The 26,525-nt window shown below is 38.0% G+C and overlaps 1 protein-coding gene across 8 annotated transcripts in view; it reads left to right on the top strand.

Annotated features, from left to right (window-relative positions):
* Positions 1-26,525, top strand: part of LOC138745953 (protein FAM118A-like) — a 46,412-nt gene that overhangs the window by 8,428 nt on the left and 11,459 nt on the right. For 2 of the 8 annotated variants that reach the window (XM_069903537.1, XM_069903535.1), the window contains exons 2-10: positions 212-297; positions 4,730-4,786; positions 5,756-5,805; positions 6,500-6,716; positions 12,250-12,502; positions 15,640-15,861; positions 16,074-16,202; positions 20,752-21,037; positions 25,350-25,394. In XM_069903537.1, coding sequence (XP_069759638.1) covers positions 6,544-6,716; positions 12,250-12,502; positions 15,640-15,861; positions 16,074-16,202; positions 20,752-21,037; positions 25,350-25,394 — 1,108 coding nt within the window. In that variant the 5' untranslated portion in view covers positions 212-297; positions 4,730-4,786; positions 5,756-5,805; positions 6,500-6,543. The other 6 variants (XM_069903543.1, XM_069903539.1, XM_069903536.1 and 3 more) reach the window with 6 other exon arrangements.

Below are 26,525 nucleotides of genomic sequence, written 5' to 3'. Positions count from 1 at the left end.
CGCGGCTTAACAGCAGCCCTATTCCGTCCCCCCACCACCGGCTCTCCTGCTCGCGTCCCCCCACCCCCGCCGTCAGCGGGTACCCCCCCCCCCCCCAACTTCCACCCAGTCCGCCCATCGACTTCATCCGGGGGATGGTGCGGGAAATAAATGAAGGTGAGAATTACTCGTGAAGCTCATTTTGTTTTTGACGTGCATTGTTTTATTTTAGGATCAATGTCCACAGACTGAGCAAATGCATGACCCTTTTGTGATATTTGAACTGGGGCTACGTGCACCAAAAGTGACTTAAATGCTGTAAGTTGATTTTAAATAAAACCCTTTCGATTGAGTTTTGTTTGATGTAAGAGTTTTTTTTTAATTGTTATGCTCTTTTCAGTGGCAGTCATCTATATTTCTGATAAGTTTTATCTTTGCAAGCTGACCAGGGACATTTTCTGTATGTTCCTTTTGACTTTTTGTGTTGGGCAGGATGCTCGGTTGAAGACCCAGGTACAGGGCTATTTGAAAGGGCTGAACCAGGCAAGCCCGGTCAAAATCCACCCAGGTCCCAGACCTCTGTTAAACTGCAGCACCCCAGAGTAACCCTCCTGGGACCCAGGTGCGGTTACTGGGGGCAAAAGGTTTGGAAGCACCTTTTGAATTGCAAGGGGGGAATCGACCCAGTAAGTCGCCAACCCGGCGATTTAAGGGGGGAGATCCTGCCCTGCAATGGCATGTCACGTACTCACCAGAAGTACTGCCGGATGTTTGGATGCTGGCTGCCCGGTCACACCCGCAAGCGCTGATGTCACCGGGATAAGCGGGTTGGCTCTTTTCAATTTTCAAATCACCCGTGGATGCGACCTAGGTAAGTTTAACTGGGTTCCTTGACTACCTCTGAGAGAGGTCAGGAGCCCAGTTGGATTCCGATGGGGTTGACCGATGTTATGTCTCTGGAGTTACTTGGGAGGTTTCTTAAATAACTTAGAGATGCAAGATTCAAATAGCAGAAAAGATATTACGTACTAATGTCTTCCACCATCACAGGAAACTGCTCACATATACATATACCCCACAGTGATGCACTACAATTACTACAGTGAGAAGGGCGTATTCTTGTGCAGTTACGAAATAGTTCACATTTATCCTAACTCTATGACATCCCTCCTTCTCATGATAAAGAAAAATTTAGTGTTCTTTATAACTTTCTACCCAGTGCAACTTAAGTAACTGAACTTGTACACTAATTTATTTATACAACTATTTTTAAATAGTTCTTTTCAATATAGCCCTGGTAGCAGTATGTTGCTTCACCATCTTGTGGATTTGGCTGTACTGTTGGTCTCTGAGTTGCTGGTACATGTATGGGTGATGTAGCTTGTTGTGCTTCACCTGACAACTGCTTTATTGATGTTTTGGTATTAGTGGTTGTGGTCGCTTCACTTAATACCTCACTTGATATTGATGTTGCAGGCTTTGCTGGTATTAAAGCTTTCTGCTTCATTGCATCTTGTGTCGGCTGGATGTGAATTCTGTTCCTCCTCATCTGATTGCCAGAGTCTGTCTTGACAATGTATAATCTTGGTGTTTCAGCTTCTCTGATGACCTTTGCTGGGGTCCATGTTTTCAACATTGGCTCTTGAATATGCACATGCTACCCTCTGAAGAGTTTTGGCAATGTTTGTTATAATTCTGGCATCCTTGTGTGTCTGGTTTCCTCCTGGTCTTCTGGAGGGTGTATTTTGCTTGGCAGAATTGTTTTATATCTCCTGCTATTTAGAAGTTCTGCCAGGACTTCATGTCTGTCCTTCAAGGTGTTGCTCGTAATGATAGAAGAGCTAGGTATGGGTCTTCTTTCACAACATTTAACTAGTGTGCGTTTCACAGTTTGCACTTGTCTTTCAATGAACCCCTTTTGGGTAGTATGGGGATAATGTAGTGATAACAAATCCATACTCTGCAGCCAGCTTTCTGAACTCTTGTGATGTGAGTGTTCCATTGTCACATATTACTTGCTTAGTTCACACTCTCAGGCCTTTCACCCTTTTGATGAATGGAAACAGAGTAGTAACAGGCTACTATTAAATACCACTCTTGATTCTTGGTGAATAAGTCTGCTCCTACTGTGTGCCATGGCCTAGCAGGTACTTCAGTGGAAATCATTTCTTTTTGTTCTGTGTTTCTGTACTTATGGAATATTTGACATGTAGCCACCATATTTTCAATATCTGTGGAATACATCGTCCTTACTGGTTTCTTCTCTGATCTGGCTTAATTTATTACTGGTCACACTGATGAGATGATGTATCTTGATCCCCATGTTTTCCATTTCATATTTTTCAGTCAGGGAAAGTCGTGACAAGGTATCAGCAAACACCATTTCTTTGCCTGATATGTATTTTAAGTCAAAGTTGTAGCATTGTAGTTGTAGAAGTAATCTCTGCAGTCTAGCTGGTGCCGCATTTAGGTTCTTTCTCTGCATGTGTTCCAGTGGGCAATAATCACTTTCCACTATAAACTTCCTTCAATACAGAAACTTGTGAAACTTCTCACATCCATTTATGACCGCCAACAGCTCTCTCTCAACATTGGCATATCTGGTCTCTACTGTTAGTGCTTTTGGTTTTAAGCTATTGGTTTTCCTTCTTGTACTAATGCTGCACCAAGGCCTCTATTAGATGTATCTACTTGCAGAGTGAGGGCTTTTTGTCTATCATTGTATCTCAACTCCACTTCTGTGCAAATTATTTCTTTGAGCTGATCAAAACCTCTCTGATGTGATGGTGACCATTGAAATTCCACATCTTCCTTCAGCAACTCTCTGATGTTTGCTGTGTAGTCTGACAAGTGTGGTATGAAGGAACTCGTGTATTGGACCAACCCAAGGAAACTTCTGAATTCCTTTTTGTCCTTTGGGTGGTCCATCTTGGCAATAGCTTTAACCTTCTCTGGGCTTGGCTTTACTCCCATCAGGAGTGTACACCATTCCGAAGAATTGGCATTCCTTCTCTTTTATAATGCATTTGGCTGAATTCAGTTTAATTCCAGCTCCTCTCGTTCTCTCCATGGCCTCATGTAGATGAAGATCATGAGCTTTTCCATCTCTACCAAAAACCTGGATGTCATCTGTGACACAAACAGCACCTTTATGCCCTCTGTAGGATTCATCAATCTTCCATTGGAACACGTCCTGGCTCACCTTTAGGCCAAAAGGTTGTCACAGGAACTTGTAACGACCAACTAGAGTATTGAACATTGTTAGTAGTGTTGATTCCTCATCTAGTTTCACATTCCAGAATCCATTCTTAGCATCTAGCTTGCTAACGATTTTGGATCCCGTTCATTCTGCTGTGATATCGGTGTCGGGTAGTGACCCTTTTTATTGCTTGATTTGAGTCTTTAGGGTCCAGACATATTCTGAAGTGGCCATTTCGTTTTCCTTTGACCTCTCTAGAATTTACCCAGTCAGTTGGCTCAGTCACTTTGGTTCTGACTTGCATCCTTTTCATGTCCTTTAGTTCTTGCTCCAGCTTCTTCTTAAGCTTTAGTGGTACTTTCCTTGGTGCATGGACTACTAGTTTGTAGTTTGGATCCACGATGATGTAATATTCAGTCTCCAAAACATCCAACTGAAACATCAAAGCATTCCAGGTACATGCTCATGACCTCAGCCTTGTTTGTGACTGGAGGTCGGTTCTCCAATGGAATGTCTCTGTTGATCCTTTTGGATATCTTCGTCATCTGGATCTCATAATTGACAGAGATCAATTACAACTCCTGACAGCTGTCCAGACCTAGAATTGCTGATCCATCTGCGTCTACCACATAGAATGTACAGAAGATGGTCTTTCCCTTATGACAGCCATTGATCTTCGCTCTCTCTAGCTGCTTGAACATGCGTCCACCGTAGGCTGTTAATGTGACATTTGCTGTTTCTTTTGGATACCCTTTTATTTTGTTTTTTGGGAACATCTGGCGGTAGATTCTGAGTGGAAGGACATTGTTTTGTGATCCAGAATCCAGCTTCACCTTTAGGTTAAATATCTAGGCTTGTTCTGGATTGTCCTCTGTATTTGGATTCTTGTGTATAACTCATTTCCTCCTTTCATCTCACCCGACATCTCATGAAGTTTGCCCAAGTTTGAAATCACAGATTTCCTTCTCTTAGACTGGCTCCCAACCAAGGCTAATGAGCCCAGCCTACCCATCCATTTATACTGCCGGACACTGGGTCACGCTATGATGTAGCAAACTCAGTGAAAATGGGACACCAATGAGAGGTGTTACAGTGGACACTGTAATGGAGAGGCCATTTGCAGTGACCTCCTGCCTGGCAAGTCAGACAGAGGCCATGTGGTGATCACTATACCAAGAAAGTAGAGGCCATGTATTATGTGTGCACTTTCTCTGGGTGAGTGGGACATCAGGCCCAGACCTCACCCGCTCCCCCTAATCACATAATGTATATTTTACAAATAGGACAAATTAGGAAATTCTTGTTTTAATAGAACAATCATAATATGGATAATAAAGATAGATGCTGGAAATCAGAGCAAAAACAAACTTTTGTAGATTAGGCAGCATCTATGGAGCGATGATCTATGGATAAACTTCCTGGAATGATGGAGGCAAAAATAAATCAATAATTTGACAAACAAATGTATACTATACCACAATGATGGTGGAATAATTTAAGATGGACCAAATGACCTTTCTCATTTATGATTTTCTTTTTCACTTCACACAGGAGCAAGAGATCATTGAGTGAGACAAGTGGGAAGCCAGGGACACACATAAAGTCAAAGTGAGTTTTAAGTTGTTATCAATTTTATTTGGTTGTGAGTAGCGTGAACATGGCTTGCACAATTTTTTTTATCAATATTTTACTTCAAAGTTTCAGTATTTTGCTTTGTCTATCCTAGGGTTAAACAGGGTGGAGGTTTGAGTAGGTATGTTCACTGTATTTTGATAACTTAATTTTTGACAAATGAAGTGTCATATAGGATGTATCATCTGGAAGAATTATTGCTTAAAATTAATTTTATCACAGCAAGAACTTCAAGAAAATAAATAAAATAGATCTTATAGAAGCAAAAATATCCTTTGCTATGTTAAGTACACTGAGCCATCTGTAAAAACACCGAAATGCTGGAGGAACTCAGCTGGGCCATTCAGCATCTATAGGAGACAAAGATATATTGTCGATGTTTTGGGCCTGAGCCCTTCTCAAGGAAAAATCAGAAAGATAAGAAGCTGGATAGATCAGAAATATCAAACAATGGGGGAGGAATCCAGACGAACAAAATGTATTAATTGGATGTGATAAGGGACTAGGCAGAATTTATCATACATTTCAAATCATAACATGCATTTCCATTGTTTTATTTTGGCAGCTCTGAAGAACTTGCGATACCTGAATGTTTACATATTTTTGGAAAAATAAACTGTTGTAGAGCTGAAATAAAGCAGAAAATGCTGGAAATGCTCAGGATAGAATGAAACAGCATTTCATGGCAATGACTTGAATGGCCGTTAACTTTGAACATTGTCCCTGTCCCTCTAGCCACGGATTGTGCCATTATCTATTTCTAACATCTTCTGTTTTTATTTTACAATTTTTTTAAAGAGATTTTTGATCCTCTCTAATACTCCTGGTTCAGTTACCAGTATGGAGAATTGACTTTGAAATATTTTTTAACTGGACTTTTAACTAAGTTTGGGTATTGATTAATATTTAGTATCAATTATTTTATTCATTTTTGGTTTTTTTTAGATACACATGGATTTAATTAACCCTTCTCGGAGCATTGAACAGAAGTCCAGGTAAATAAATACAAAGATTGTTTTCAAAACTGGAATACTTGGATGAAGTTACAAAACCTTTGTTTCATGATATTACCTCTTTTAGCAACAAAATGAAATGGATACGTTAACATCAGAGGATGCAAAAATTTAGATTTTCTAAACCTGCAAGAAATCAATGAGTTGCCTTGTTAGATCCTGCAAGTAAGGAGGTGGATTAGGAAATAGAAAAAAATAAAATTTTAAAAGCTTCTTCTGCTCAAAAAAGGTAGTTTGCAGAGAAAATTACAATAGAGGTGGGAGTGATATTCTTTGACTCTAAAATAGAGTTCTAACAATAAGGAATTTGAAATCTAATTGTGTATATATAAAGAACAATAAATTGACAGGCTTTTATATCCTGTGCAGAGGCATGTGAGAGGTGTTTAAAATATTTATCTGATACTAGAATAGTATTCATGGATCTGACTTGTTACTTGATAGAAATTGATATTTTGCGGTACCAGTACTTTTTTCTTTTAGCATGAAAGGTGATAATTTTCTTGAGTGAAACACGAAAGTCTGTAGACACTGTGAACACACCGAGATGATGAAGGAACTCGGCATTTTTCTGGAGGAATTCATCATAATTTTCTTGAAGACTGCATTGGAAGAGGAGAGATTTAGAAAAATTATTTATTTGCATTATTTGGCAAACCTTGTTAAATTTTTACAGATACGTAGTGGAAAGTGTGCTGTCTGGCTGCACCATGAGGTGGTATGGGGGCACCAAAACCTCTGAGCGGAAAGCCTGAAAGAGGTAGTGGATGCAGCCCAGTACATCACAGGCAAATCTCTCCTCACCATCAAGAACATTTATATGGAACGCTGATGTCGGAGGATCCACACCACCGAGGACATGCTCTGTTCTCACTGCTGACATCAGTGAAGAGGTATAGGTGCCACAAGACTCATATCACCAGGTTCCGGAACAGTTGCTAACCCTCTACATCAGACACCTAAACAACAGACTCCATTGGAGTCTCATATAAGGATTCTGTACAATATATATATTTTGTATATATGAACCCCCCCTCCATCCCCCTTCCCTTTCACAGTATAAATTCACACACCTTTTTATTATTGTATTTATAATTACAATTGGGCCCCTATATGATCCAAATATGGCTTGATAAATTTGTCATATTTGTTCTTTAAGTTGTATGTAATTTTTTTCCATAAGTGTACAACTATTCATCTCCACATCCATCATGCTATTGTAGAGGGGAGTCAGATTTCCAAGTCATCTCAATATATTTCTTAGTCACTGCTAAGTCTATTTTAACAAATTAAACTTGGAATTTAGTTAATTTATTACTTATTTCGATGAAGTTGCCCAAAAGATAAAGCTCCTGGTCACCTGTGAAGGCCACCCCTGTTATTCTTATTAATATTTCAGTAATATCCTGCCAGAAAGGTCTCACCTTCGCACACAACCACATAGCATGTAACAATGTTCCTATTTCTATCCCACACCTAAAGTACATTTCCGATATTTCAGATTTTGATTTATGCAACTTCTGTGGTGTGAGATGTAATTGATATTGGAAATTATATTGCACTAATCCATATCTTGCATTTATAATTGATGTCATGCTATCCAAACACGAATCAGACCAACATCTTTCCATTATTGCCCCACTTAGATCCAACTAAAATCTCTCTCTCGACCTCTGTAATTCTGGATTCGCACTTTCATTGTGGAGAGCATAGGATAACTTAATTACATATTTAGGTGTATTCCCCAGCCAAATTGTTTATTCCATTTCACTAATTTCAAGTGGGGTCAGACTTGGCCCCCATTTTTCTCTTGGGAATGATCTTAGCTGGAGAAAGCAAAATAAAGTCCCAATAGGCATTTATTTCTTAATTGTTCAGAAGACATGAGATCCTTCCATATAACAATCATCAATATATCTTATTCCTTTATCATGCCATGAATTCAATATTTTGTTACCCAGATTCATAGGCAGCAATACCTGCTTTTTTCCCCCAATAGAGGACATGCTCTGTTCTCGCTGACATACAGGGTTATATGTCTTTTTTGTTATTAACTTAACATAAATAAAGTCCTTTGCTGTTTCTTCTTCTATTAAATTTAGTCCCATTCGGATTCAAAAAGGGGGACTGTTTTCAAAAAAAGAGTGATAAAAATCTTGCTTGTGCTGATGAATAATATTTCTTGAAGTCCAGAAGTCTAAGTCCTCCCAATTTATAGTTCCATGTTAGCATTTCCAATTAAATTTTTGGCTCTTTATTATTCCATAGGAATTGCCTCATGTAATTATTCAATAATTTTAAAATTTTAAGGTAGTGCAATAGGCAATGATTGAAAAAGATACTGTAATCCTGGCACAACCCTCATTTTAATACAATTTCCTCTTCCCACTAAAGTAATTGGCAGGTCTTTCTATTTCTGTAAATCTTTCTATTTTTTTCTAAGAGGAATGTAATTAAATATATAAGTTCAGTAATTTATTATCTGTCATTATTCCTAAATATTTGATTCCATCTATCTTCCATTTAAATCTACTACCTGTTGATATCTTCCATCAACATTTTTCAATGGCATTATCTCACTCTTGTCCATATTGATTTTATAACTGATTTTCTTCCATATTTTTCTAATGTTATTTGTAATTTTATCAAGCTTTCAGCCAAGTCAGACATATAATATAGCACATTATCAGCAAATAAACTAATTTTATGTTCTTCCTGTTCAACTTTGAAGCCCTTGTAATCTCCACCAGTGGTTCAGTAGCTTGGATAAAATGTGCGGGAAACAGAGGACACCCCTGTCTATTTGATATACTAAAGGGAACAATTGATTGTTATTATTTTGGCTTGTGGTTTATGATAAAGAGTTCTTGTCCAATTGATAAATTTTCTGTCTATACCAAATTTTTCAAATACTTTAAATAAGAAAGACCATTCTAATCGATTGCTTTTTCTGCAGCTAGAAAGATGGTTTTGCTTGGATTCAACTTTGATTTTTACCATATGTATTATACTAAATAGTCTACTTAAGATGGTTTTACTTGGATTCAACATTGATTTTTACCATATGTATTATACTAAAGAGTCTACTTCGGCTATTTGAAGAGTGTCTTCCTTTAACGAATCCCACCTGATTTGTATGTATTAATGTTGGCACACATTGTCCCAATGTATTAGTTAATGCTTTTGCCAATATTTTATAATCAGCATTTAGGAGTGAAATAGGTCTATATGATGAAGTTTTTAATGGATCTACCTTTCTTTGGTAGCACTGTAATTATAGCAGTTAAAAAAGATTCCCGGAGGGTCTGGGTTTTCACTGCCCGGTCCAATACATCCATCATAAGAGGTATCAATAAGTCTTTAAATTTTTTGTAGTACTCAAAATGAAATCCATCCTCCCCCAGGGATTTGTTATCTTGTAAAGTACCCAAGGCTTTCTCGACTTCTCTTGTGAAAGAGACATCAAAATCAATTCATTCTCTATTTTCTAATTTTGGAAGTTCAACATTTGTTAAAAATTTGTCCATCTCATATTCATCTCCTAATAGATCTGATTTGTATAGTTTTGTATACCGTATATTTTGACGTAGAAGTTGAGTCACGAAACCCTAAAAAAATTTCTCTGTGGTGGAGGGTCGACTTGTATGCCAGATATACTTCTGAGACTTTAAATTCACTGGAAAAAAAAATCCAGATTGACATCAATTCAGCGTATAAGTTACTGGGTGCCACCATAACCGCTCCTACCTGGGTCCCTGAGGGCATCACCACTCCTACCTAGCAGGCCGAGATTCCTGCTCCTAGTTTAGTATAATTTTCTGCACTAATTATATCTTACTCCACGGAAGTTAACGTAGATCAAAAGCAAAAATTTCAGAGATGTGTTTCAGATGTGCGACTGAAACAGGAACTTATCTATATGTTACATGGTTGTGTGTAAAGGTGAGGCCATTTTGGCAAGATATTGCAGAAATATTAACTGGAATAACAGAAGAGGCTTTCGTGGGTGATCTGGAGCTATATCTACGAGGCAATTTTATTGAAATAAGCAACAAATTGACTAAATATCAAATCTTATTTATAAAAATAGCACTGACAGTAAGAAAAAAAATATTTTTCAATCATTTGGAAGTCTCACTTACCTCTACTTGAAGCACAATGGGCTGTGGAAGTAAACAGCTGTATACCTATGGAAAAAAATCCCATATAATTTAAAGAATAAGAATGACATTTTTGTAAAGATCTGGTACCCATATCTGGACCACATAGGAGCCCAAATACAATAATATAAAATAATATAAATGCTGATATTATACATACCCAAAAGTGATATTCCTCCCCCACCCTCAAATGTATTCTATATATTTAAAAGATGTGTAAGTTCTGACAGTGTGTGGATCTATATGTATAGAAGGGGGAAGGGGAGGGAGGGAATGTTTTGTTTTTGTTGTTGATTGTATGAAAAGTTTAATATATTGTGTAATTGAAGATTTTATTCTGTATATTTCTTGAAAAAAATTTTTTTAAATATGTGTGTGAAGTTTGACCAGAAGAGAGCATGCCTGGGATTGGGAGATGGAAACCAGTTTGGACAGAAATGGTACAAAGTATGCAGGTGAAACGTTATTGGAAGTGGGGCCAACTCTTTCACTGTGGTATCAATTGCATTGGTACTAACACCTGTACCAGGACAGAACTTGACTATTATATTCAATTCTCTGCTAACTTTAACCCTTAAAGTAACCTGGACTGTTTGACACCTCTCTTCACTTTGACCTTTTTCCTCCATCTTGGTGGGGGTGGGGGGGAAGAACTAACCATGGATATCTTTGACACTCCCTTAAGTATTTCAAATAGACCTTCCTGGTGTGGTAGAACTTGACCTAACTTGCTATATTCTGTGTGCACAATGTGGCCTCCTCTACATCAGTGAGACCGACTACAGATTGGGTGATGGCTTCACTGAATACGATGGTCTGTTTGTGGGCTTTAACTTGAGTTTACTATAGCCAATTGTTTTAACTACCCCCCCTCCCCCCCCCCCCAAACCATTAGTGTCTTTGCTCTGTCACGGCGAGGCCAAATGTAAACTTAAGGAACAACACATTATATTCCTCCTGAACAGCCTTAACATTAAACAGCAAGAACATTTTAAATATTTTAGGTAATACCCACCCCCTTCTTATTCTACTGTTTCCATCTCTCCTTTACCTATTCCTGTAGCTCAGGGGTCTCTAAAATGGTCGATATTGACCCCTGGGGTCAATGGGACTATCCAAGGGGTTGATAAATGCCTGGGGGTCGATAAACCCAGGAAGGGGGGGGCGGCGGTCCTGATTGAACTTCTACAGTCGAAAAACCTCTACAGAAAATAGTGCCTATGGCGCTCTTGCGAGAGCTGGCCCTGGTGGTCACCATGTATTATTTGGCTTTGGCTTTTTAATAAGTTGCCAGTGAGGAGGATGATGGAGGATGGACGGAGCGAAGAATAAAGAAGTATGTGTTCTTTGTATGTTGGGAGTGACGGCACTAGCTTGGGGGGGGGGGGGGGGGTGCCATAGTAGTGCCTGTCTGTCCTCCACTGACCAAAGAATGTTGCTGATAGGGGGTAGGGTGGATTCCTTGTCTGGGGGTCGATGAGGAATATCAAGGATTCCATGAAGGGGTCAATGGTTAAAAAAAGGTTTGTGGGCCCCTGCTGTAGGTGATTTTTTTTTTCTCTGTCTCTAATTTTTCTCCATCCCTTAATATTTTTTCTTCTCTCTCACCCTGTCTTTCCACCTTCCACACCTGTCCAATTCCCATCACCTCTGCTGATCCATTCCGTGACTTTCCCCTTTTAGTAATTTCACCTTTCTATTTTTTCATCTTGATTAAAGGTTCAAATCTGAAATGTTGACTGATAATTTTAACCCATGGATGGTATCTGACCTGCTGAGATCCTCCAGCAATTTTTTGCCCAGATTCCAGCATCTGCAGTTTTTGTATCTAGTGTAGCCATTCTCAACCTTATTTTTGGCTATGGCTCCCTTCGGACTATGCTCAAAGTTTATGGGCCCCATTCCCTGGGAACAACCAAATTTTAGTTTCTTCCGTACTTCTACTAACTATAATTTTTTAAAAAGTTTTATAAATCCTTGTTACGTTAGGTGAAAGGAAATAAGGCTTTTATTTAAATTGCTGCGACCCCCCAGGGGAGCTGGGCTATAGGGCCCTTGTTGATAATGGCTGCTCTTAAGGCCTCTCTTTAACTTAGCTCTCCATTGTATCCAAAGTAGTAAAAATGAGGGTTTATTTTTAGCAGATCTATTTAGTTCAAATGGTTTCTTAGTGCAAGGTGCAGAATATTTATTTCTGTATGTTGAGAATAAGGAAAATGCATGTCATTGTTTTAAGGCTATGTATTTTTAAATGCACATTCTAAAGGAAATTCCTGAAAAGTTTGACTCGCAAAGAACCTTCTGAGTTGCTTTTGGTGATTGGAACTGGAGTAAGTGCTGCTGTTGCACCACATATACCTGCACTTTGTTCATGGCGAAGCTGTATTGAAGCAGTAATTAATGCAGCTGAAGATCTGGAGGTGCTCCATCCCTTGGATATCGTGGAATTCCGGAATAAAGTAACTGAAGATCGAGATCTACTTGTTCTGGCCCATGATTTAATACGAAAGATGTCACCAGTAAGTCATAATTGTGCATTGAAGTCTAAGAAAATATTCAGCTGTCGGTAAGCTTTTTAAGCTTGAGAGGTTTACCTGTGTAGTTGATGTTTGAACACAATAAAGCATTTAATTTTATTTTCGATTTTAAAATTTACAAAAACAAAGTTGATACTTTTCCTTGATTCAGTTGGAAACTGAGATGCAAAACATTTCTAACAATTTAAATGATTTTTAAATAATACATTTAAATCTGTCATTTGTATGCATTTTCTTCTAATGAGAGGAGAAGGAATTAAGATGTTTTCAAAACTTTTTTAAACCCAATATAATGATAATAATTTTGGTTGAGCAGTTTGCCCTTTCCAAACAATTTCCTCAGTTGCTCCCTCCAATTCCTGCTCTTTGTCTAAGATTGGGACATTGGTTTTGCCATCTCTTCCTTTGTTGCTTTCCTGCAAGTCTATCAAGACAAACCCATTCAGATTGGTCTGAAATCTGCCGTAATAGTGTTCGAAAATTGATTAATGCTAGATTGGCGATGATTAATTATAGTTTTATACATCAATTATATTTAACACCCGAAAAATTTAAAAAATTTGGTTTTAGTAAGTCAGATCTTTGTTTTCGTTGTGATCAGGTTTCTGGTACTTTTTTTACATGCAGTTACAACAATTTTGGAAAGGTATTCAATCTGTATTTAATAATCTATATAATCTTCATATTGTATTAGACCCTGATATATTTTTATTAGGGAATATGCAACCGTTGATTGATTTAGAATTAGATAATTACCAGATCTCTTTTATTTACTTAGCGCTGGCAGTGGCCAAGAAATGTATAGCGATTACTTGGAAGAATAGAAATGTATTGTCTTTAGATAGGTGGTATTCAGAGATGAAGTTTTGTTTGGTTATGGAAAGAATATCTTTTTCTATACAAGATAAGATGTCTTTTTATGAGTTAAAGTCGACCCCATTCATTGATTATATACAATTTAAATAAGTTTGAATTAACCATTTTTTTTCTTTTAAAAAAAACTTTTTTTAATTATATTTTTTCTATATATATATGTTTTCTTTTTCTTTTTTTCTTTTTTTTATTATTAGTTGTTTTTTTTCGTTTAAGTTCTTTTTGTTTTTGTTTTTTCATATATTCTTATATAATAAAATTTTTTTGGATTAATAATTAATACTTAATTAATTGTTTTTTATATATATCGATCTTTTTTTTAAGATATATATTTTTTATTTTTTTTATTATACTAATAGTATTAATTCTTTATCGTGGGGGTGGGGAGGGGGGGGTTTAGGGGTTAAAAATAGTCTTTTTTTTAGTCTTAGTTTTTAGTTGTGAGGGGGAGATGCCGAGATTGGTATTGTATTAACTATGTTACTTTGTACTTGTATTACTTTATTTTGTATTTTTTCTGTACGTGAATTACTTACTTTCTTCATATGTTAAAATTAATAAATAAAGTTTTGAAAAAAAAAGACAAACCCGTTTAAATCCCACTGAAAACCAAGGCTTATCTCTCTCTCTCTCTCTCTCTCTCTCTCTCTCTCTCTCTCTCTCTCTCTCTCTCTCTCGTTTTTCTCATATCTGTCAAAACCCTTTGAAATCAGCTTGTTTATGAGATCCACTACCTAATCCGTTGATACTGCTCATTCTTTCTTAATCGCCATGTTAGCTGATGCCATTGTGCACACTTGGTCAATTTTCCCTTAAAAACTGCTCTTTTAAAACTTAAAAAATGGCTCAGTTGATTGAAAGGGCTGTAGCTAACCATGGTGTAGGTGGAACTTAATACATGCAATGTGATGCTCATAATTTATATTTAATTATCCTGCACTCACTACATTTTATTCTGGGGAAATTGCCTGCTGTTTCTCCTATTTATACAGATTCTAGTTTTTAAGTACTTTCTGCTGGATTGTATATTATTTGCTGAAAATCCACCCCTATTAATGACCATTTGGGTTGCAGTGTTGGTGGTAAAAATTTGCACTTTTACTGCCATGTCAAGACCTTTACAGCTTTTTCAGATGAGGCAAAGATTCGTATGCAACCTTACAACCTGAATAATTGTATTTGGTGCCTGCAATGTAGCCTCCTTTACATTGATACTAAGTGTAGATGAGGTGACCATTTTGCAGAACACCTGCATTCTGTCTGGAATGGCCATCATGAATTTCTGGTTGGTTGTTATATCATCTCCCATTCCCACGTTGATTTGTCAGTATGAACTAGGAGAGTGACATCTCGTATTGCTTGTGTAGCCTAATGCCCAATGACATCAATATTCAAATTTCAGGTAACCTATTCCCAACAGTCCATCCAGCATTTCTCTCCCTTTTTTCCATCTTTTCTATCCATCTTATTCATGTTTCCGATGAATAAATGAAAATGATTTATCACAATATAACAATTGGATATTATGTTCCTGTTTCGAGAAATACATTTTTTTCTGCCTTATCAGCTAAGAAACTGTAACACAGTTCACAACACAGCTCATTATCCTGCCTTCTTCTCTGCTTTTTTTTTTAAGTTTCTAACATTTATCCATCTTCCTTTCATAGAAATTGGTTCTGCTTCAACCATTCCTAATGATAAAGCTGTCCTTGGCCTGATCAATAAAAAAGCCTTTGTAACTGCACTCCAAAGTTTTGTGGGTTTTTTTTAAGCAGGCAAAACCATTCAAACTTTAACTAAACTCAATAATTTTGTTATATGTGCACTTTAAGAAAATTATTTTTCACTTTGTCTGTCTTTGATAATTGTTGCCTGTGGGGATGAGAGCTAACACAAGCAAGGATAAATTCCAGCGGCAACATGCTTGAGGGATAGAGTGGTAAAATGAATTATGAGGGTTTTGACAGGGATGAAATGTGTGAACAATCTGAGTAGGTTAATCTTTTTAGTGCATGTATGTTGATATATAAATGCTTCTCAACTATTTAAATTTTTGTTAACCGATCTGTGTGTTCTTATTTGCACAAATGTAATAATAGCAAAATAGCTTTGCTCCTGTATTTTTAAATTCATGAATAATAGAATACAGGTCATCCTTTTTTCCTTTCAACAGAATCTCTTGGTTTGCAAGAATTGAAACATACATGACTGCAAATTTTGCAATTTTTTTTTTATTTTGTTTGCAGAGAACTGGAGATACAAAGCCAAATTTCTTCCAAGATTGTTTGATGGAGGTGTTTGATAACCTTCACTGTCAAATTCAAAATCCCATGCTTTTGGATGCTATTCTCCAACTTATGGATCGGGGTACAATGGTTCTTACCACAAACTATGATAACCTGCTTGAACTTTTCGGTCAACAACAAGGCAAACCCATGGAATCCGTAGATCTTAAGTGCAAAGAAAAGGTTTGTATAGTTTATAAAACAAGATTCTTGCAAATCATGGAATCAAATCCTCAGATCTTGCAGAAGAAGTGACTGAGTGTGGGTCAAGAAAGAAAACATTTTCAAAGATGGTGAAAAATGTATGGAAGATTTCAGGAAAATGATTTTTATTATATGGTATTGTTTCTTGCATTGTCTATATTGATTTAATGTTCATATTCTCTGCATTGTAGGTAGTTCAATGGGCAAGAGGGCTACAAAAATACAGTGTCCTTCATATACACGGACTCTTTACGGATCCCTGTGGCTTGGTTTTGGACCCATCTGGATACAAGGATGTAATGCATGATCAAGATTTAATGGTAGGCATTGATTTAACCTATTTTTTAAAAAAACAAATCTTAAATTAAAAACATTCAAAGGGATATAATTTTTTTTTAAACTGAAAGAATTGTTGAATGACTAGTTGTTAATAATAGTTCCAACTATGATAAAGCCTAAACTTTTGTACATGACCCTAAAGAGAGCTGGAAAGGATATGTTGTTAAACAGGAATATCCGCAGACTCTGGCTGGACTTGTAATGTAATACACAAAATGCTGGAGCAACTCAGTAGGTCACACTGCATCTATAAGAAGCAGTGGCGATTAACTACCCATCCCGGACGCCACTACCAACACTTGCATCATAGCTTTCCTCTACACCTTGGTCTCCTGCTTTGGAGTCCAAGTGCACGTAACTACTGACCGAGGGCCCAATTCACCTCTGCCCTTTGAAACGAACTCTCCAAACTCCTGGGCACCCAGCTACACCGCACCATTGCCTACCACTCTCAGTCCAACAGACTAGTTGAGCATTTTCATCGCCACCTTAAATCAGCACTGATGGCACGGTGTGAGAGGCCAAACTGGGTGGATGAACTGCCCTGAGTCCTCCTTGGTATATGCACATCACCTAAGGTCGACCTTAAAGCCTCCTCAGCAGAGTTATTCTATGGCGAAGCCCTTGCAGTCCCGGGAAAATTCCTCCTTTCGTCGCCAGGCTAAGTCTCTGACACTGCCATCATAATGGAAAGACTGAGCGACAAATTGGGATCACTCACACCACCACCACCATCACCCGTCACCCATCCTCCAATTACCCCAAAGACTTAAACTCCTGCGACTGTATTTGTTCGTAGGGGTGGACACAGGCCACCCCTCTAGCGTCCCTATGAGAGACCCTACAAGGTGCTCCAGAGAAATGTATCTACTTCCACTCTAGACATCGAGGGTAGAAACGAACTTTTCAATCTGGATCTCCTCAAACCAGCCCACCTGGAGTTGTCAGAGCTGGAAAGGGTCCCGCCGCCAGTACATAGAGGTTGGCCACTGAAGCAGCAGATCTCACCCATGACTCACTGTGAGACCATCGACACTGGTTTGTGGTGGGGGGAGAAGTTGTGTGGCAGCACACATAATTGCACCGGCAAACCGGCCCTGCTCGTTATGCTTGGTCAGTGGGACGGCCGATGTAAAGATGGCATTGCAGGTTCTTCAGTTCTGTTGTAGACCACAAGTTCACGTACACGCTTGCGTCAGCGTGACGCAAATTTTGGGACGCGAGGGGTGGGCTTCAGATAGCTTTAAAGGCTGCACCGTGAACTTAAAAGAAAATCAATTATGCTAAATGCTATCTCAGTTCTTTCGCTGCGCTCATCCACAAACCACAACCATACAGAATTTATTGCCAATTTGTTTTAAAGATTATTTTAATTTTTGTATAGCAGTGGAAGCCAGTACCATTTTAAAATAAAATCTTTTTGTTTAGATTAACAGACAAAGCAATTATTGATCCCAATAAGAATTGTATATTATTTATCACAGGATGTAGGAATCTGGATCATTTGATTTAGGATGGATGTGGATTCCTCGAAAGAGGAATTAAGTGTTTTGGGGAATTGAGACAAAAGGACCTCATTCTCTGGATAAAGGATAGTTTTGCAGCATCTGCAGCTCAACATTTGCTCCAGATATATTTGCAATTAAAATGGTGCATGTAAAGAAAAAGTGGAAAAAAATACATTTGCCTAAATTCATTGAAGTGTGAGTCCTTTTGTGAGGTTAAATGTGGACTGTTTTGCTTGGTTTATACAATTAACACTACACGTTCCTTGGAGGATAGACCATTATAAGATTTTATAAAGTAATTTGTCACATTCATTGTGTAATGTACATATGCACCAATATTCTTTCTTGCTTAAACCGAACAATAGTATATGTTAAATTGGATTGAAAAGATAATAAATGCCAAAATAGATGGATAATATTCACAGTTACAATTATGGAAGAAAAAAAGTATGCAGACACTTTTTTTTGTGTGGTGCAGGAGTCTTTTATTGTTGTAAAGGGAGGTTCAAGATTTTGGAAAGAAACTACTCAAAACTAGAAGTACTGGACTTCATTCTTTTGTACCTTTTTTCCAAAAGTTGCAGCAAGAATTGTTTTGGTTGTATATGTGAATAGTATGTCACTCATTGATGCCACTTTGCCATGTAATTATGGGTTTCCCTGCATTGCTTCTTAACAGGATGAAATCTCCAAATAATTTTGAAATGAGGGAATCTGTCAGACTACAATTTTTTTTTAAAGAAATCTTCTACTATTTGTAAAAGATGCATGCTTTTATGAATTTGGATTGAAGCTCATCAAGGTAGTGATGCATGATTGATCAGCAGCCTTATGACATGCAGTCATGTGCCGCATAATGTCCAACCATGCATACGTCCGTGGTCCCATAAGGTTATAAATAAGAGTTCCGAAATCCAAATCAAAGAACGGGGCGTTATGGCTTCCTGCACGCAACACATGTATCTCATGTACAAAGTGATTGCACTGCCAGATTTATGATTGTATAGTACATATATAACCTATAAAACATACAGTATGTCTTGATAGTCATAATAAACTCCAAGTTCACCCCACACTGTTAGCCCTGCAATCTCCAATTGTTGTAAGTTCCAATTACATATTAGTCTATGTATACAGTGGTGTATTTTTACAGCATTATGTATACAATATTAACCTACATAACCCATATATTACCTTGCCAGATACATTAGCTGAAATGTAATGTATGTGTACAGTATCTTGGCTATTTGGTCAATATCGTACACTACAGTATCCCATATGGTTTTGCTAAGTATTTAATATGGTGCTCACACAAAGTCCATATCTCATAATGTCCTATTTCACAGAATGTATCATGGATGTTAAGCAATGCACAAACGTATTCTGAAGTCCTAATTGACTTGTATTGTGGCTATTTCCTGAGTCATTGTGTTTTTGTTATTTTCTATGTGGAGATGCAGCTTGCTTTTGGGCAGCATATTTTAATTACTAAGCCAATTTAGTCTGTCTTAAAATTGTCACCTGTTTTGATGCCAATTATGCTATTAGTCACATAACCTTTTCAATTGGATTTTTGTTCATATGGCTTGAATTGTAATAGTACTGTTTGGATTTGTTCATAAGGGATTAGATGTAAACCATTACTGTATTAGGGAATCATAACAATTATGTAATGACAATATCACTGTTGCTCACACAAACTGCTGTGAACGGTGAATACAGTAAAATCTCTGGTATCCACCACCTATAGGGATCGGTAGATGCCAGCTAAGTGTATTTTGAGACTTGCTCTTACAATGCCTAACTAATGTGCCTCTGTTAAACCATTTAAAAGACAAAAGGCAAAAATAATGTACTATTCTTGCACTGAACAATCTTCACTTGCCTGAATATACAAACCTTAAAACATTTTAGTTTATTTTTAGTCATCTATAGGTCCCTCCCCCTCGACGGAATAATCTAAAAGACAATTACATAATAGATAATCAACCCTCCTCTCTTTCCCCCCACCCCCCTAAAGTTTACAGATAAAGTAGGCATAGGAGACACATTAGAACATCACCCCAAACTGGGCAACGACATTTTATTCAAACACAACTATATTCAAACAGCTGCTATGAGCAAAGCATGACCAAGGCACTCTGCTGGCTGAATATTTGCTTGCATCTTCACCAAAGTTTATGTGTTACTTCAGAGAGCATTTACTTTTATAATTTTAAACTTACAGAATTTTTACCTATTATTTTATTCTTTTTCATTTAAATTTTTAAAAAATTTATATTCCTTTTTTTTGCCAGTTGCTTGAAGCTGCAGGTTGCTTGAATTTTAGGTACCAGGGGTTTTACTGTAATTGTAGTAATCAGTTGAATGGCTGTGTAGCAACTGTGTCGCAGTGCAAAATGAAGAACAAGAAAATTATCAGACATAGTTGAGTCGAAATTCAGTAAAAATAGTTTACTCATCCAGTCACCTGCAGCTTTTGAAAACCCCACCCATTCCAAATGACATCATCGCACTGTGGTGTCATGACATCTCTCAGAACCTCCTGAGCTGGTTTAATTAAGCCTCCGGTGAGCCACTACAGCTGCATTATTTGATAGGATCTTGGGTCATTGATAAACATATCTCTATTCTGTATGGGAGAAGGAACTAATTTTGTATTCATAATAATCAGTGCATTGTCTAAACATTTTTTGGATTAGTCAGGTAAATTTATCTTTCTTTTTACTCATTTGCTCATTGCTCTCCTCTTCTGGTCCAAGCCTGTTCTGCAGTGGCTTGTGAATTCATCAGGAAACTGTTTTTGAAAATTTTCATCCATCAGAAATCGTGCTACTCTTTATTGAACTTTAAAACAATCTGTGTGAATTGTCATAACTTTCATCAGAGCTGAATTATCAAGCCACTACCATCCAATATTTTGTTTTTATGGTTACATGTGCTTTCAACTTAGTAAACCATCCTATTCTGGAATCCTTGAGCAAATTATGAACTTTTTTGGATTTTTTTTTTCCCCTGGCAGGAAGAATTTCAAGAACTGTATCGTACAAAGTCCTTTGTATTTTTGGGTTGTGGAGAAACTCTGCGGGATCAGATCTTCCAAGCACTGTTTCTGTATTCTGTTCAGGACAAAGTAGATTTGGAACACTTCATGTTAGTTCGAAAGGACAGCCATGATCATTTCTTCAAATTGCAAGCAGAGATGCTGTTACATGGCATTAAAATAGTGTCTTATGGTGACAGATTTGAATATATGCCTCAGTATTTCCGAGATTTGGTTGCACAGATTTGCAGGCAGAGAAGCCTAGGTAAGTCCCCAAAACCATTGTTGAATGATACTTATTTTCTGTAGTGTGGAATGCCCCAATGAAAGAATCAAATTACTGCTGCAATTTTCTAAAATTTATAACAATGTTTGCAAATTAATCTGGTGATTAAATTCGGTAAATTTAAATTCCAGCCCATGAGTCTGTGCTGCCCAAAGCTGCCGGTGCTGCCCAAAGCTGCCGGTGCTGCCCAAAGCTGCCGGTGCTGCCCAAAGCTGCCGGTGCTGCCCAAAGCTGCCGGTGCTGCCCAAAGCTGCCGGTGCTGCCCAAAGCTGCCGGTGCTGCCCAAAGCTGCCGGTGCTGCCCAAAGCTGCCGGTGCTGCCCAAAGCTGCCGGTGCTGCCCAAAGCTGCCGGTGCTGCCCAAAGCTGCCGGTGCTGCCCAAAGCTGCCGGTGCTGCCCAAAGCTGCCGGTGCTGCCCAAAGCTGCCGGTGCTGCCCAAAGCTGCCGGTGCTGCCCAAAGCTGCCGGTGCTGCCCAAAGCTGCCGGTGCTGCCCAAAGCTGCCGGTGCTGCCCAAAGCTGCCGGTGCTGCCCAAAGCTGCCGGTGCTGCCCAAAGCTGCCGGTGCTGCCCAAAGCTGCCGGTGCTGCCCAAAGCTACCAATTAACCTACCAAACTCACATTTTTTTGAAGGGTGGGAGGAAACTGGAGCTCCCAGATTAAGCTATTCAGTCACAGGAAGAAAATACATAGATCTTACAGACAATGCTGGATTTGAACATGACTTCGCTGGCTCTGTAATAGTGTTGTGCGAAACGCTACACCATTTACACAAGACAGCAGAACAGACACAATATAATAGAACTCCTTGTATAATTTGGTTCATATCTTGGGCAGTGCTACCACAACAAAAGATTGTGAGAAGATATTCTATGACCTTCTAATCCCATTCTTAAGTGATCATCTTCTGAAACAGCTCTTTGGTCATTTAGCAACATTACCAAGACTTTGTCTTGTTGGTTAAAAAAATTAGGCCTTGATTTAGTGTTACTAATTTTGAAGTATAATTTTGACTATTTTACTCAATCTGATTCGTAATCTTTAAAGAACAGAGGCCTTTATAACTTGGAGTGGCACTAAAAGCCTGAGTTTAATTTTAAATCCTTATTGCAAAATTGGGTGGGCGAAGAGGGAAAATACCAACAGGATTGATTGTGACCAGAAGATTAAATTACAACTGTCACTGTCACCAATGCCCCTCATAATTTAATATCTTTATAAGATTACTCAACTTGTGTTCCTGTGGAAAAATTCCCTGTCTCTCCTAATGACTCCAATCCCAGTAACATCTTTGTGAATCTTTTCAGCGCCTTTCCAGTATAACGACATCCTTTTGCTGGGCAATTGGAATTGCATACAATATTCAGTTATGGTTTCACTAACAGCTTGTACAGCTGTAATATTTTTTTATGAACTCCATCTAAATTATGTACTGTATAATCTACATCAAACAATGTTTATTTTCTGCTGCCTCATGTAATGCCTCATATAATGACGCATCATCTTTTACTCATTTCAGCAAATGGTTGTAGAGTTATAGAACAGAAACAGGCCTTTTGTCCCTATTCATCTTGACTGTAATGCCTCTGCATTCTAATCCCATTTGCCTGTGTTCTTATTCTTTCCTGTTTAAATACAATTTTAAAAATGGTAATTATATTTGCCTCAAGCCGTCGAGGCTTGATCCAATAACCCCATCAGATCACCTTTAAAAGTAACTCCTCATCTTAAACCTGTGCCCCCTAGTTTTAGATCTCTATAAAGGTTTAAAGGTTCCTTTTTTTTGTAGTAATAATACAAAAAATTTAATCTAGACTATAACTTTTGACTTCCATAAAGGCAAACAAAGAGTTACCATGACCATTGTCCAGTGCCCCCAATAATAAGAGAAAGAAAATAAAAGAGAGTAGCTTCAGAAACACTGAGTGACAATGGATTCTCCTCCAATGCTCCTGTAGCCTCGGCAGACTCCTATTCAATCTATTGGCAACCCGAGCTCCAGATTAAAAACTTATGATGTGGTGAGGAAGCTTTCAGCACCTGAGGCCTTTTTTCCCTCCTCCCCCTCTCGGTCCTAATTCAGATGCCTGGTTCCCATGAACCAGTCTCCAGCAGCCCTCAGCCTGTGTGAGTCCTTCGACCTCATCGCTGACAGACTGCAGCCTGTGTGGATCCTTCATCTGTTGAGCCCCTCACTGGTCTGCTGCTTTGGTCATCTTCCCTGTAGGGTTGTCTCCCAGGCTTTTCACACTCAATAGGGGAAGGGGATGGTGTTCACTCTTTTCTGGTGCCCTACACTGATCAGCCTCTGCCCCAGAGTTTACAATGCCTTTGGTATGCTGCCTGCACAGATGTTGCCATTTTGGGCACTGAGGCTGTAGGATGTATGTTTTAAAAAAAAACACCATTGATACCTCTAACAGGCTGTTTCATGCCTGTACAGAGCCATTGGCATCACAAAGGGGCAGTGCTGCGTCTCCACTCCCCGATCTCCCGTGTCTGCACCAGTGGTAGTGTTGCTGTCATAGCAACTCTGGTAGCGCCCCCATTGTTTTTGGTTGTCCCTCAACCTCTTGCAATCTGGTGAGAATAAATCCTACCCTCCACTCCCTTGAACATCCAGGTGAAACCATTCTTCTGTATTTTTTCTGATGTTACCACATACTTCCTTGACCACATTGCTCCAAATATGGCTCTACCAGCGTTTTGTACATTCACAACAATACATGCCAACTCTTTTACTCAGTTCCTCCTCCGATGAAGGCAAGCTTGCTGAATATGTTCTAGCCTTCTCAATCCACCCACTTGTGATGCAGCCATGGGGGAGGGGGTCTGTGATTTTTTTTTCACTCCAAAGTCCTTTTGTACTTTAACACTGCTGAAGTCTCTTCTGTTTATATCCTTTTTAGTGTTTAATATATTTTTTAAATGCATTACCTCACACTTGTCTGGATTACATTCTATTTGTCACATTTCTGCCCAACTTTGCAACTGGTAGATGTTCCTTTGGTCTGTTTATAATATTTTGCAACCATCTTCAATATCTGCTATACCACTAATTTTTTTTGTCTTCAGCAAACTTACTAATTAGTCCAACACTCCTCGACAACTACCTTCTGCCTGGTAGCACTTGGCCACTTTTGGATGTAATTTGCCAACACCTTGGTTCCCTTTTGGACAAGTTTCTATTCAGGAAACCTTAAAACCTTACTGAAGTTAATGATAAACCAAATCTACTGCTCTGCCTTTCTTGATTTTGTTAGTTGCCTTCTCAAAAAAGACCTTGGATCAAATTTGTGAAGTAAGATTTCCCTGGACAAAAAAAATATTGATTCCTCCTAATCCATCTTTACCTTGTGGCAAAGCATAAACATAAGCTTTGCATCTCAAAGTGCAATTCTGCCTGTCCAAATTTTTGATGTGTTCATTAAGCAATGGATTCCCATTTATCCATTGTCTTGAACTTCCAGATCTGATCGTGCATAAATTGAGATTAATATTTACCATTTAATAAACAGCTTTCTTAAAGTTTCTTTGGGTAAACCACATGAAATAATAATTTATTCAAAAACTACCAGTCAAATGTATCAGAATGTCACGATTATCATAAAATGTCTGTAATCTTCAATAACTAAAATCTGGGAAGAAAAAGAACATAGAGCCTCTGGGAAGAAAAAGAACATAGAGCCCTCATGTGCCAACCTGTACAAACATACTCTGCGATCAATTTAACCCTTCACTCCCTCAGTCCATATCTAAGAGATTTTTAACTGTCCCTATTGTATGAGCCTCAACCACAACCCCCAGCAGTGCATTCCAGGTACCCACCACTCTGTGGAAATTTAAAAAAAATTCCTCTGACATCTCCCCTAGACACTTTCCTCCAGATGTCCTCTGGTATTGGCCAATGCCACCCTGGGAAAAAGAAGACAGCTGTAAACTTTATCTATGCACCTCAAAATCTTGTATGCCATTATTAAGTTGCCACAATTAAGTTGCCTCTATACAAGTGTACATCAAATTTTAAAAAAAATCTTTAAATACATTATCATCACACTTTATAAAAGTTGACAGATGGGTTTGTGTAGCATCAGTATTATTTGCACATTTTTTTCAGATTTATGATGCCGTATATGTCAAATTCTGATTTCATTACTTTCTGTTCATAATTTTTATCCTTTAACTGGTACTCTAGGTGTAAAATTCCATTGTTATTGTACATGAAAACCACAGCTTGTGTCATGTTTATAACTCTTATGTTTTGTTTTCAATTTCGATATCATGCTATTTTAAAGGTGAGGATCCACAGCAAGATAGTATGCAAGATACACCAGTTGATGGTAGGTATATGATATTTTGTGCTCTCGAGTGGATTTCATTTGCACTGTGGATAGACAAGATTGGAACAGTTTTATTTTATAAATGTTGATTTGTCATCATGATGTGGATACTGCTGACATTTATGTCAGTATTTAATGCTGTTAGTTGCTTAGAGAAGGTGATGTTTAGCTGACTTCCATGTAATAATTCCTAAAATTGTTGTAGACTTTTGATTTGGATGATTTTTCTTGCATTGCCTTACTTTTGATTAACCTCGTACTATTATAGTCATGGCCAAGCTCTGACTGTGGAGAAGGAGAACAGCCATTGTTGAGGAAGTGCAAAACAGCAGCAGTAACAAGGACAGTTCCTCCTCTTAACTGGTGCATTCGTTGAGATGTGGTAAATATTTCTGGTGTGGTTTCCTTTCAGGCTACTGAAAATGACTTCAGAACATTGTTAATCACCATTAAATTAAAATGGAAAGTGGGAGAGAATGCAAAAGGACATTGCTTCACTTGAGTGAAGTAATTCCTTTGGCTCAAAGAGTATTAAAACAACCACTGTGCCTTGCAGTTACCCATTAATAACCTTAGTTTTATTAGAGTTTATTTAATGAAAAATATTTTTGTTGTTTCTGAAAATGATTCAAAATCAGCTGCAATATCTGTTGGAATTCATTTTAACTTGCATCAATTGAAATCTGTTAAAAGTAAGTGAGAATAAAGTAAACATCAGATCTCTTCACATCTTTCATGGATGTGATTAATGAGAGGCTATTGTCATATACACAAGTACGATGTACGGGGATTCTTAGTTGCTGCAGCCAAAGAAGTATGCAAGATACACCTACTTCAATCGTATACATTAAATTTTTATAATATGCCAAAATAGAAAAATAAATAAATATTAAAGAATAGATACATAAATATTTGTAGTTATAGTTACTACAAGAGGTTCAGGAAGCTGATAGGTGTTAGATTAAACTTTGTTCTTATACCTAGAGGAGCTGTACCTGCTGGCTGAAGGCAGTAGTGAGAACTGGTTGTGATCAAAGTGATGGGGGTTCCTTGACTTTGGCTGCCCCTTGAAGCAGCATTTGACATGGACATTGTCAACGTCTCTTGGGAATTTCGAAGAAAAACGATCTC

Source organism: Narcine bancroftii, chromosome 11 (genome assembly GCF_036971445.1).
Source record: "Narcine bancroftii isolate sNarBan1 chromosome 11, sNarBan1.hap1, whole genome shotgun sequence".
In the NCBI taxonomy this organism is placed as follows: domain Eukaryota; kingdom Metazoa; phylum Chordata; class Chondrichthyes; order Torpediniformes; family Narcinidae; genus Narcine; species Narcine bancroftii.
This window is presented reverse-complemented; position numbering and strand designations above follow the sequence as displayed.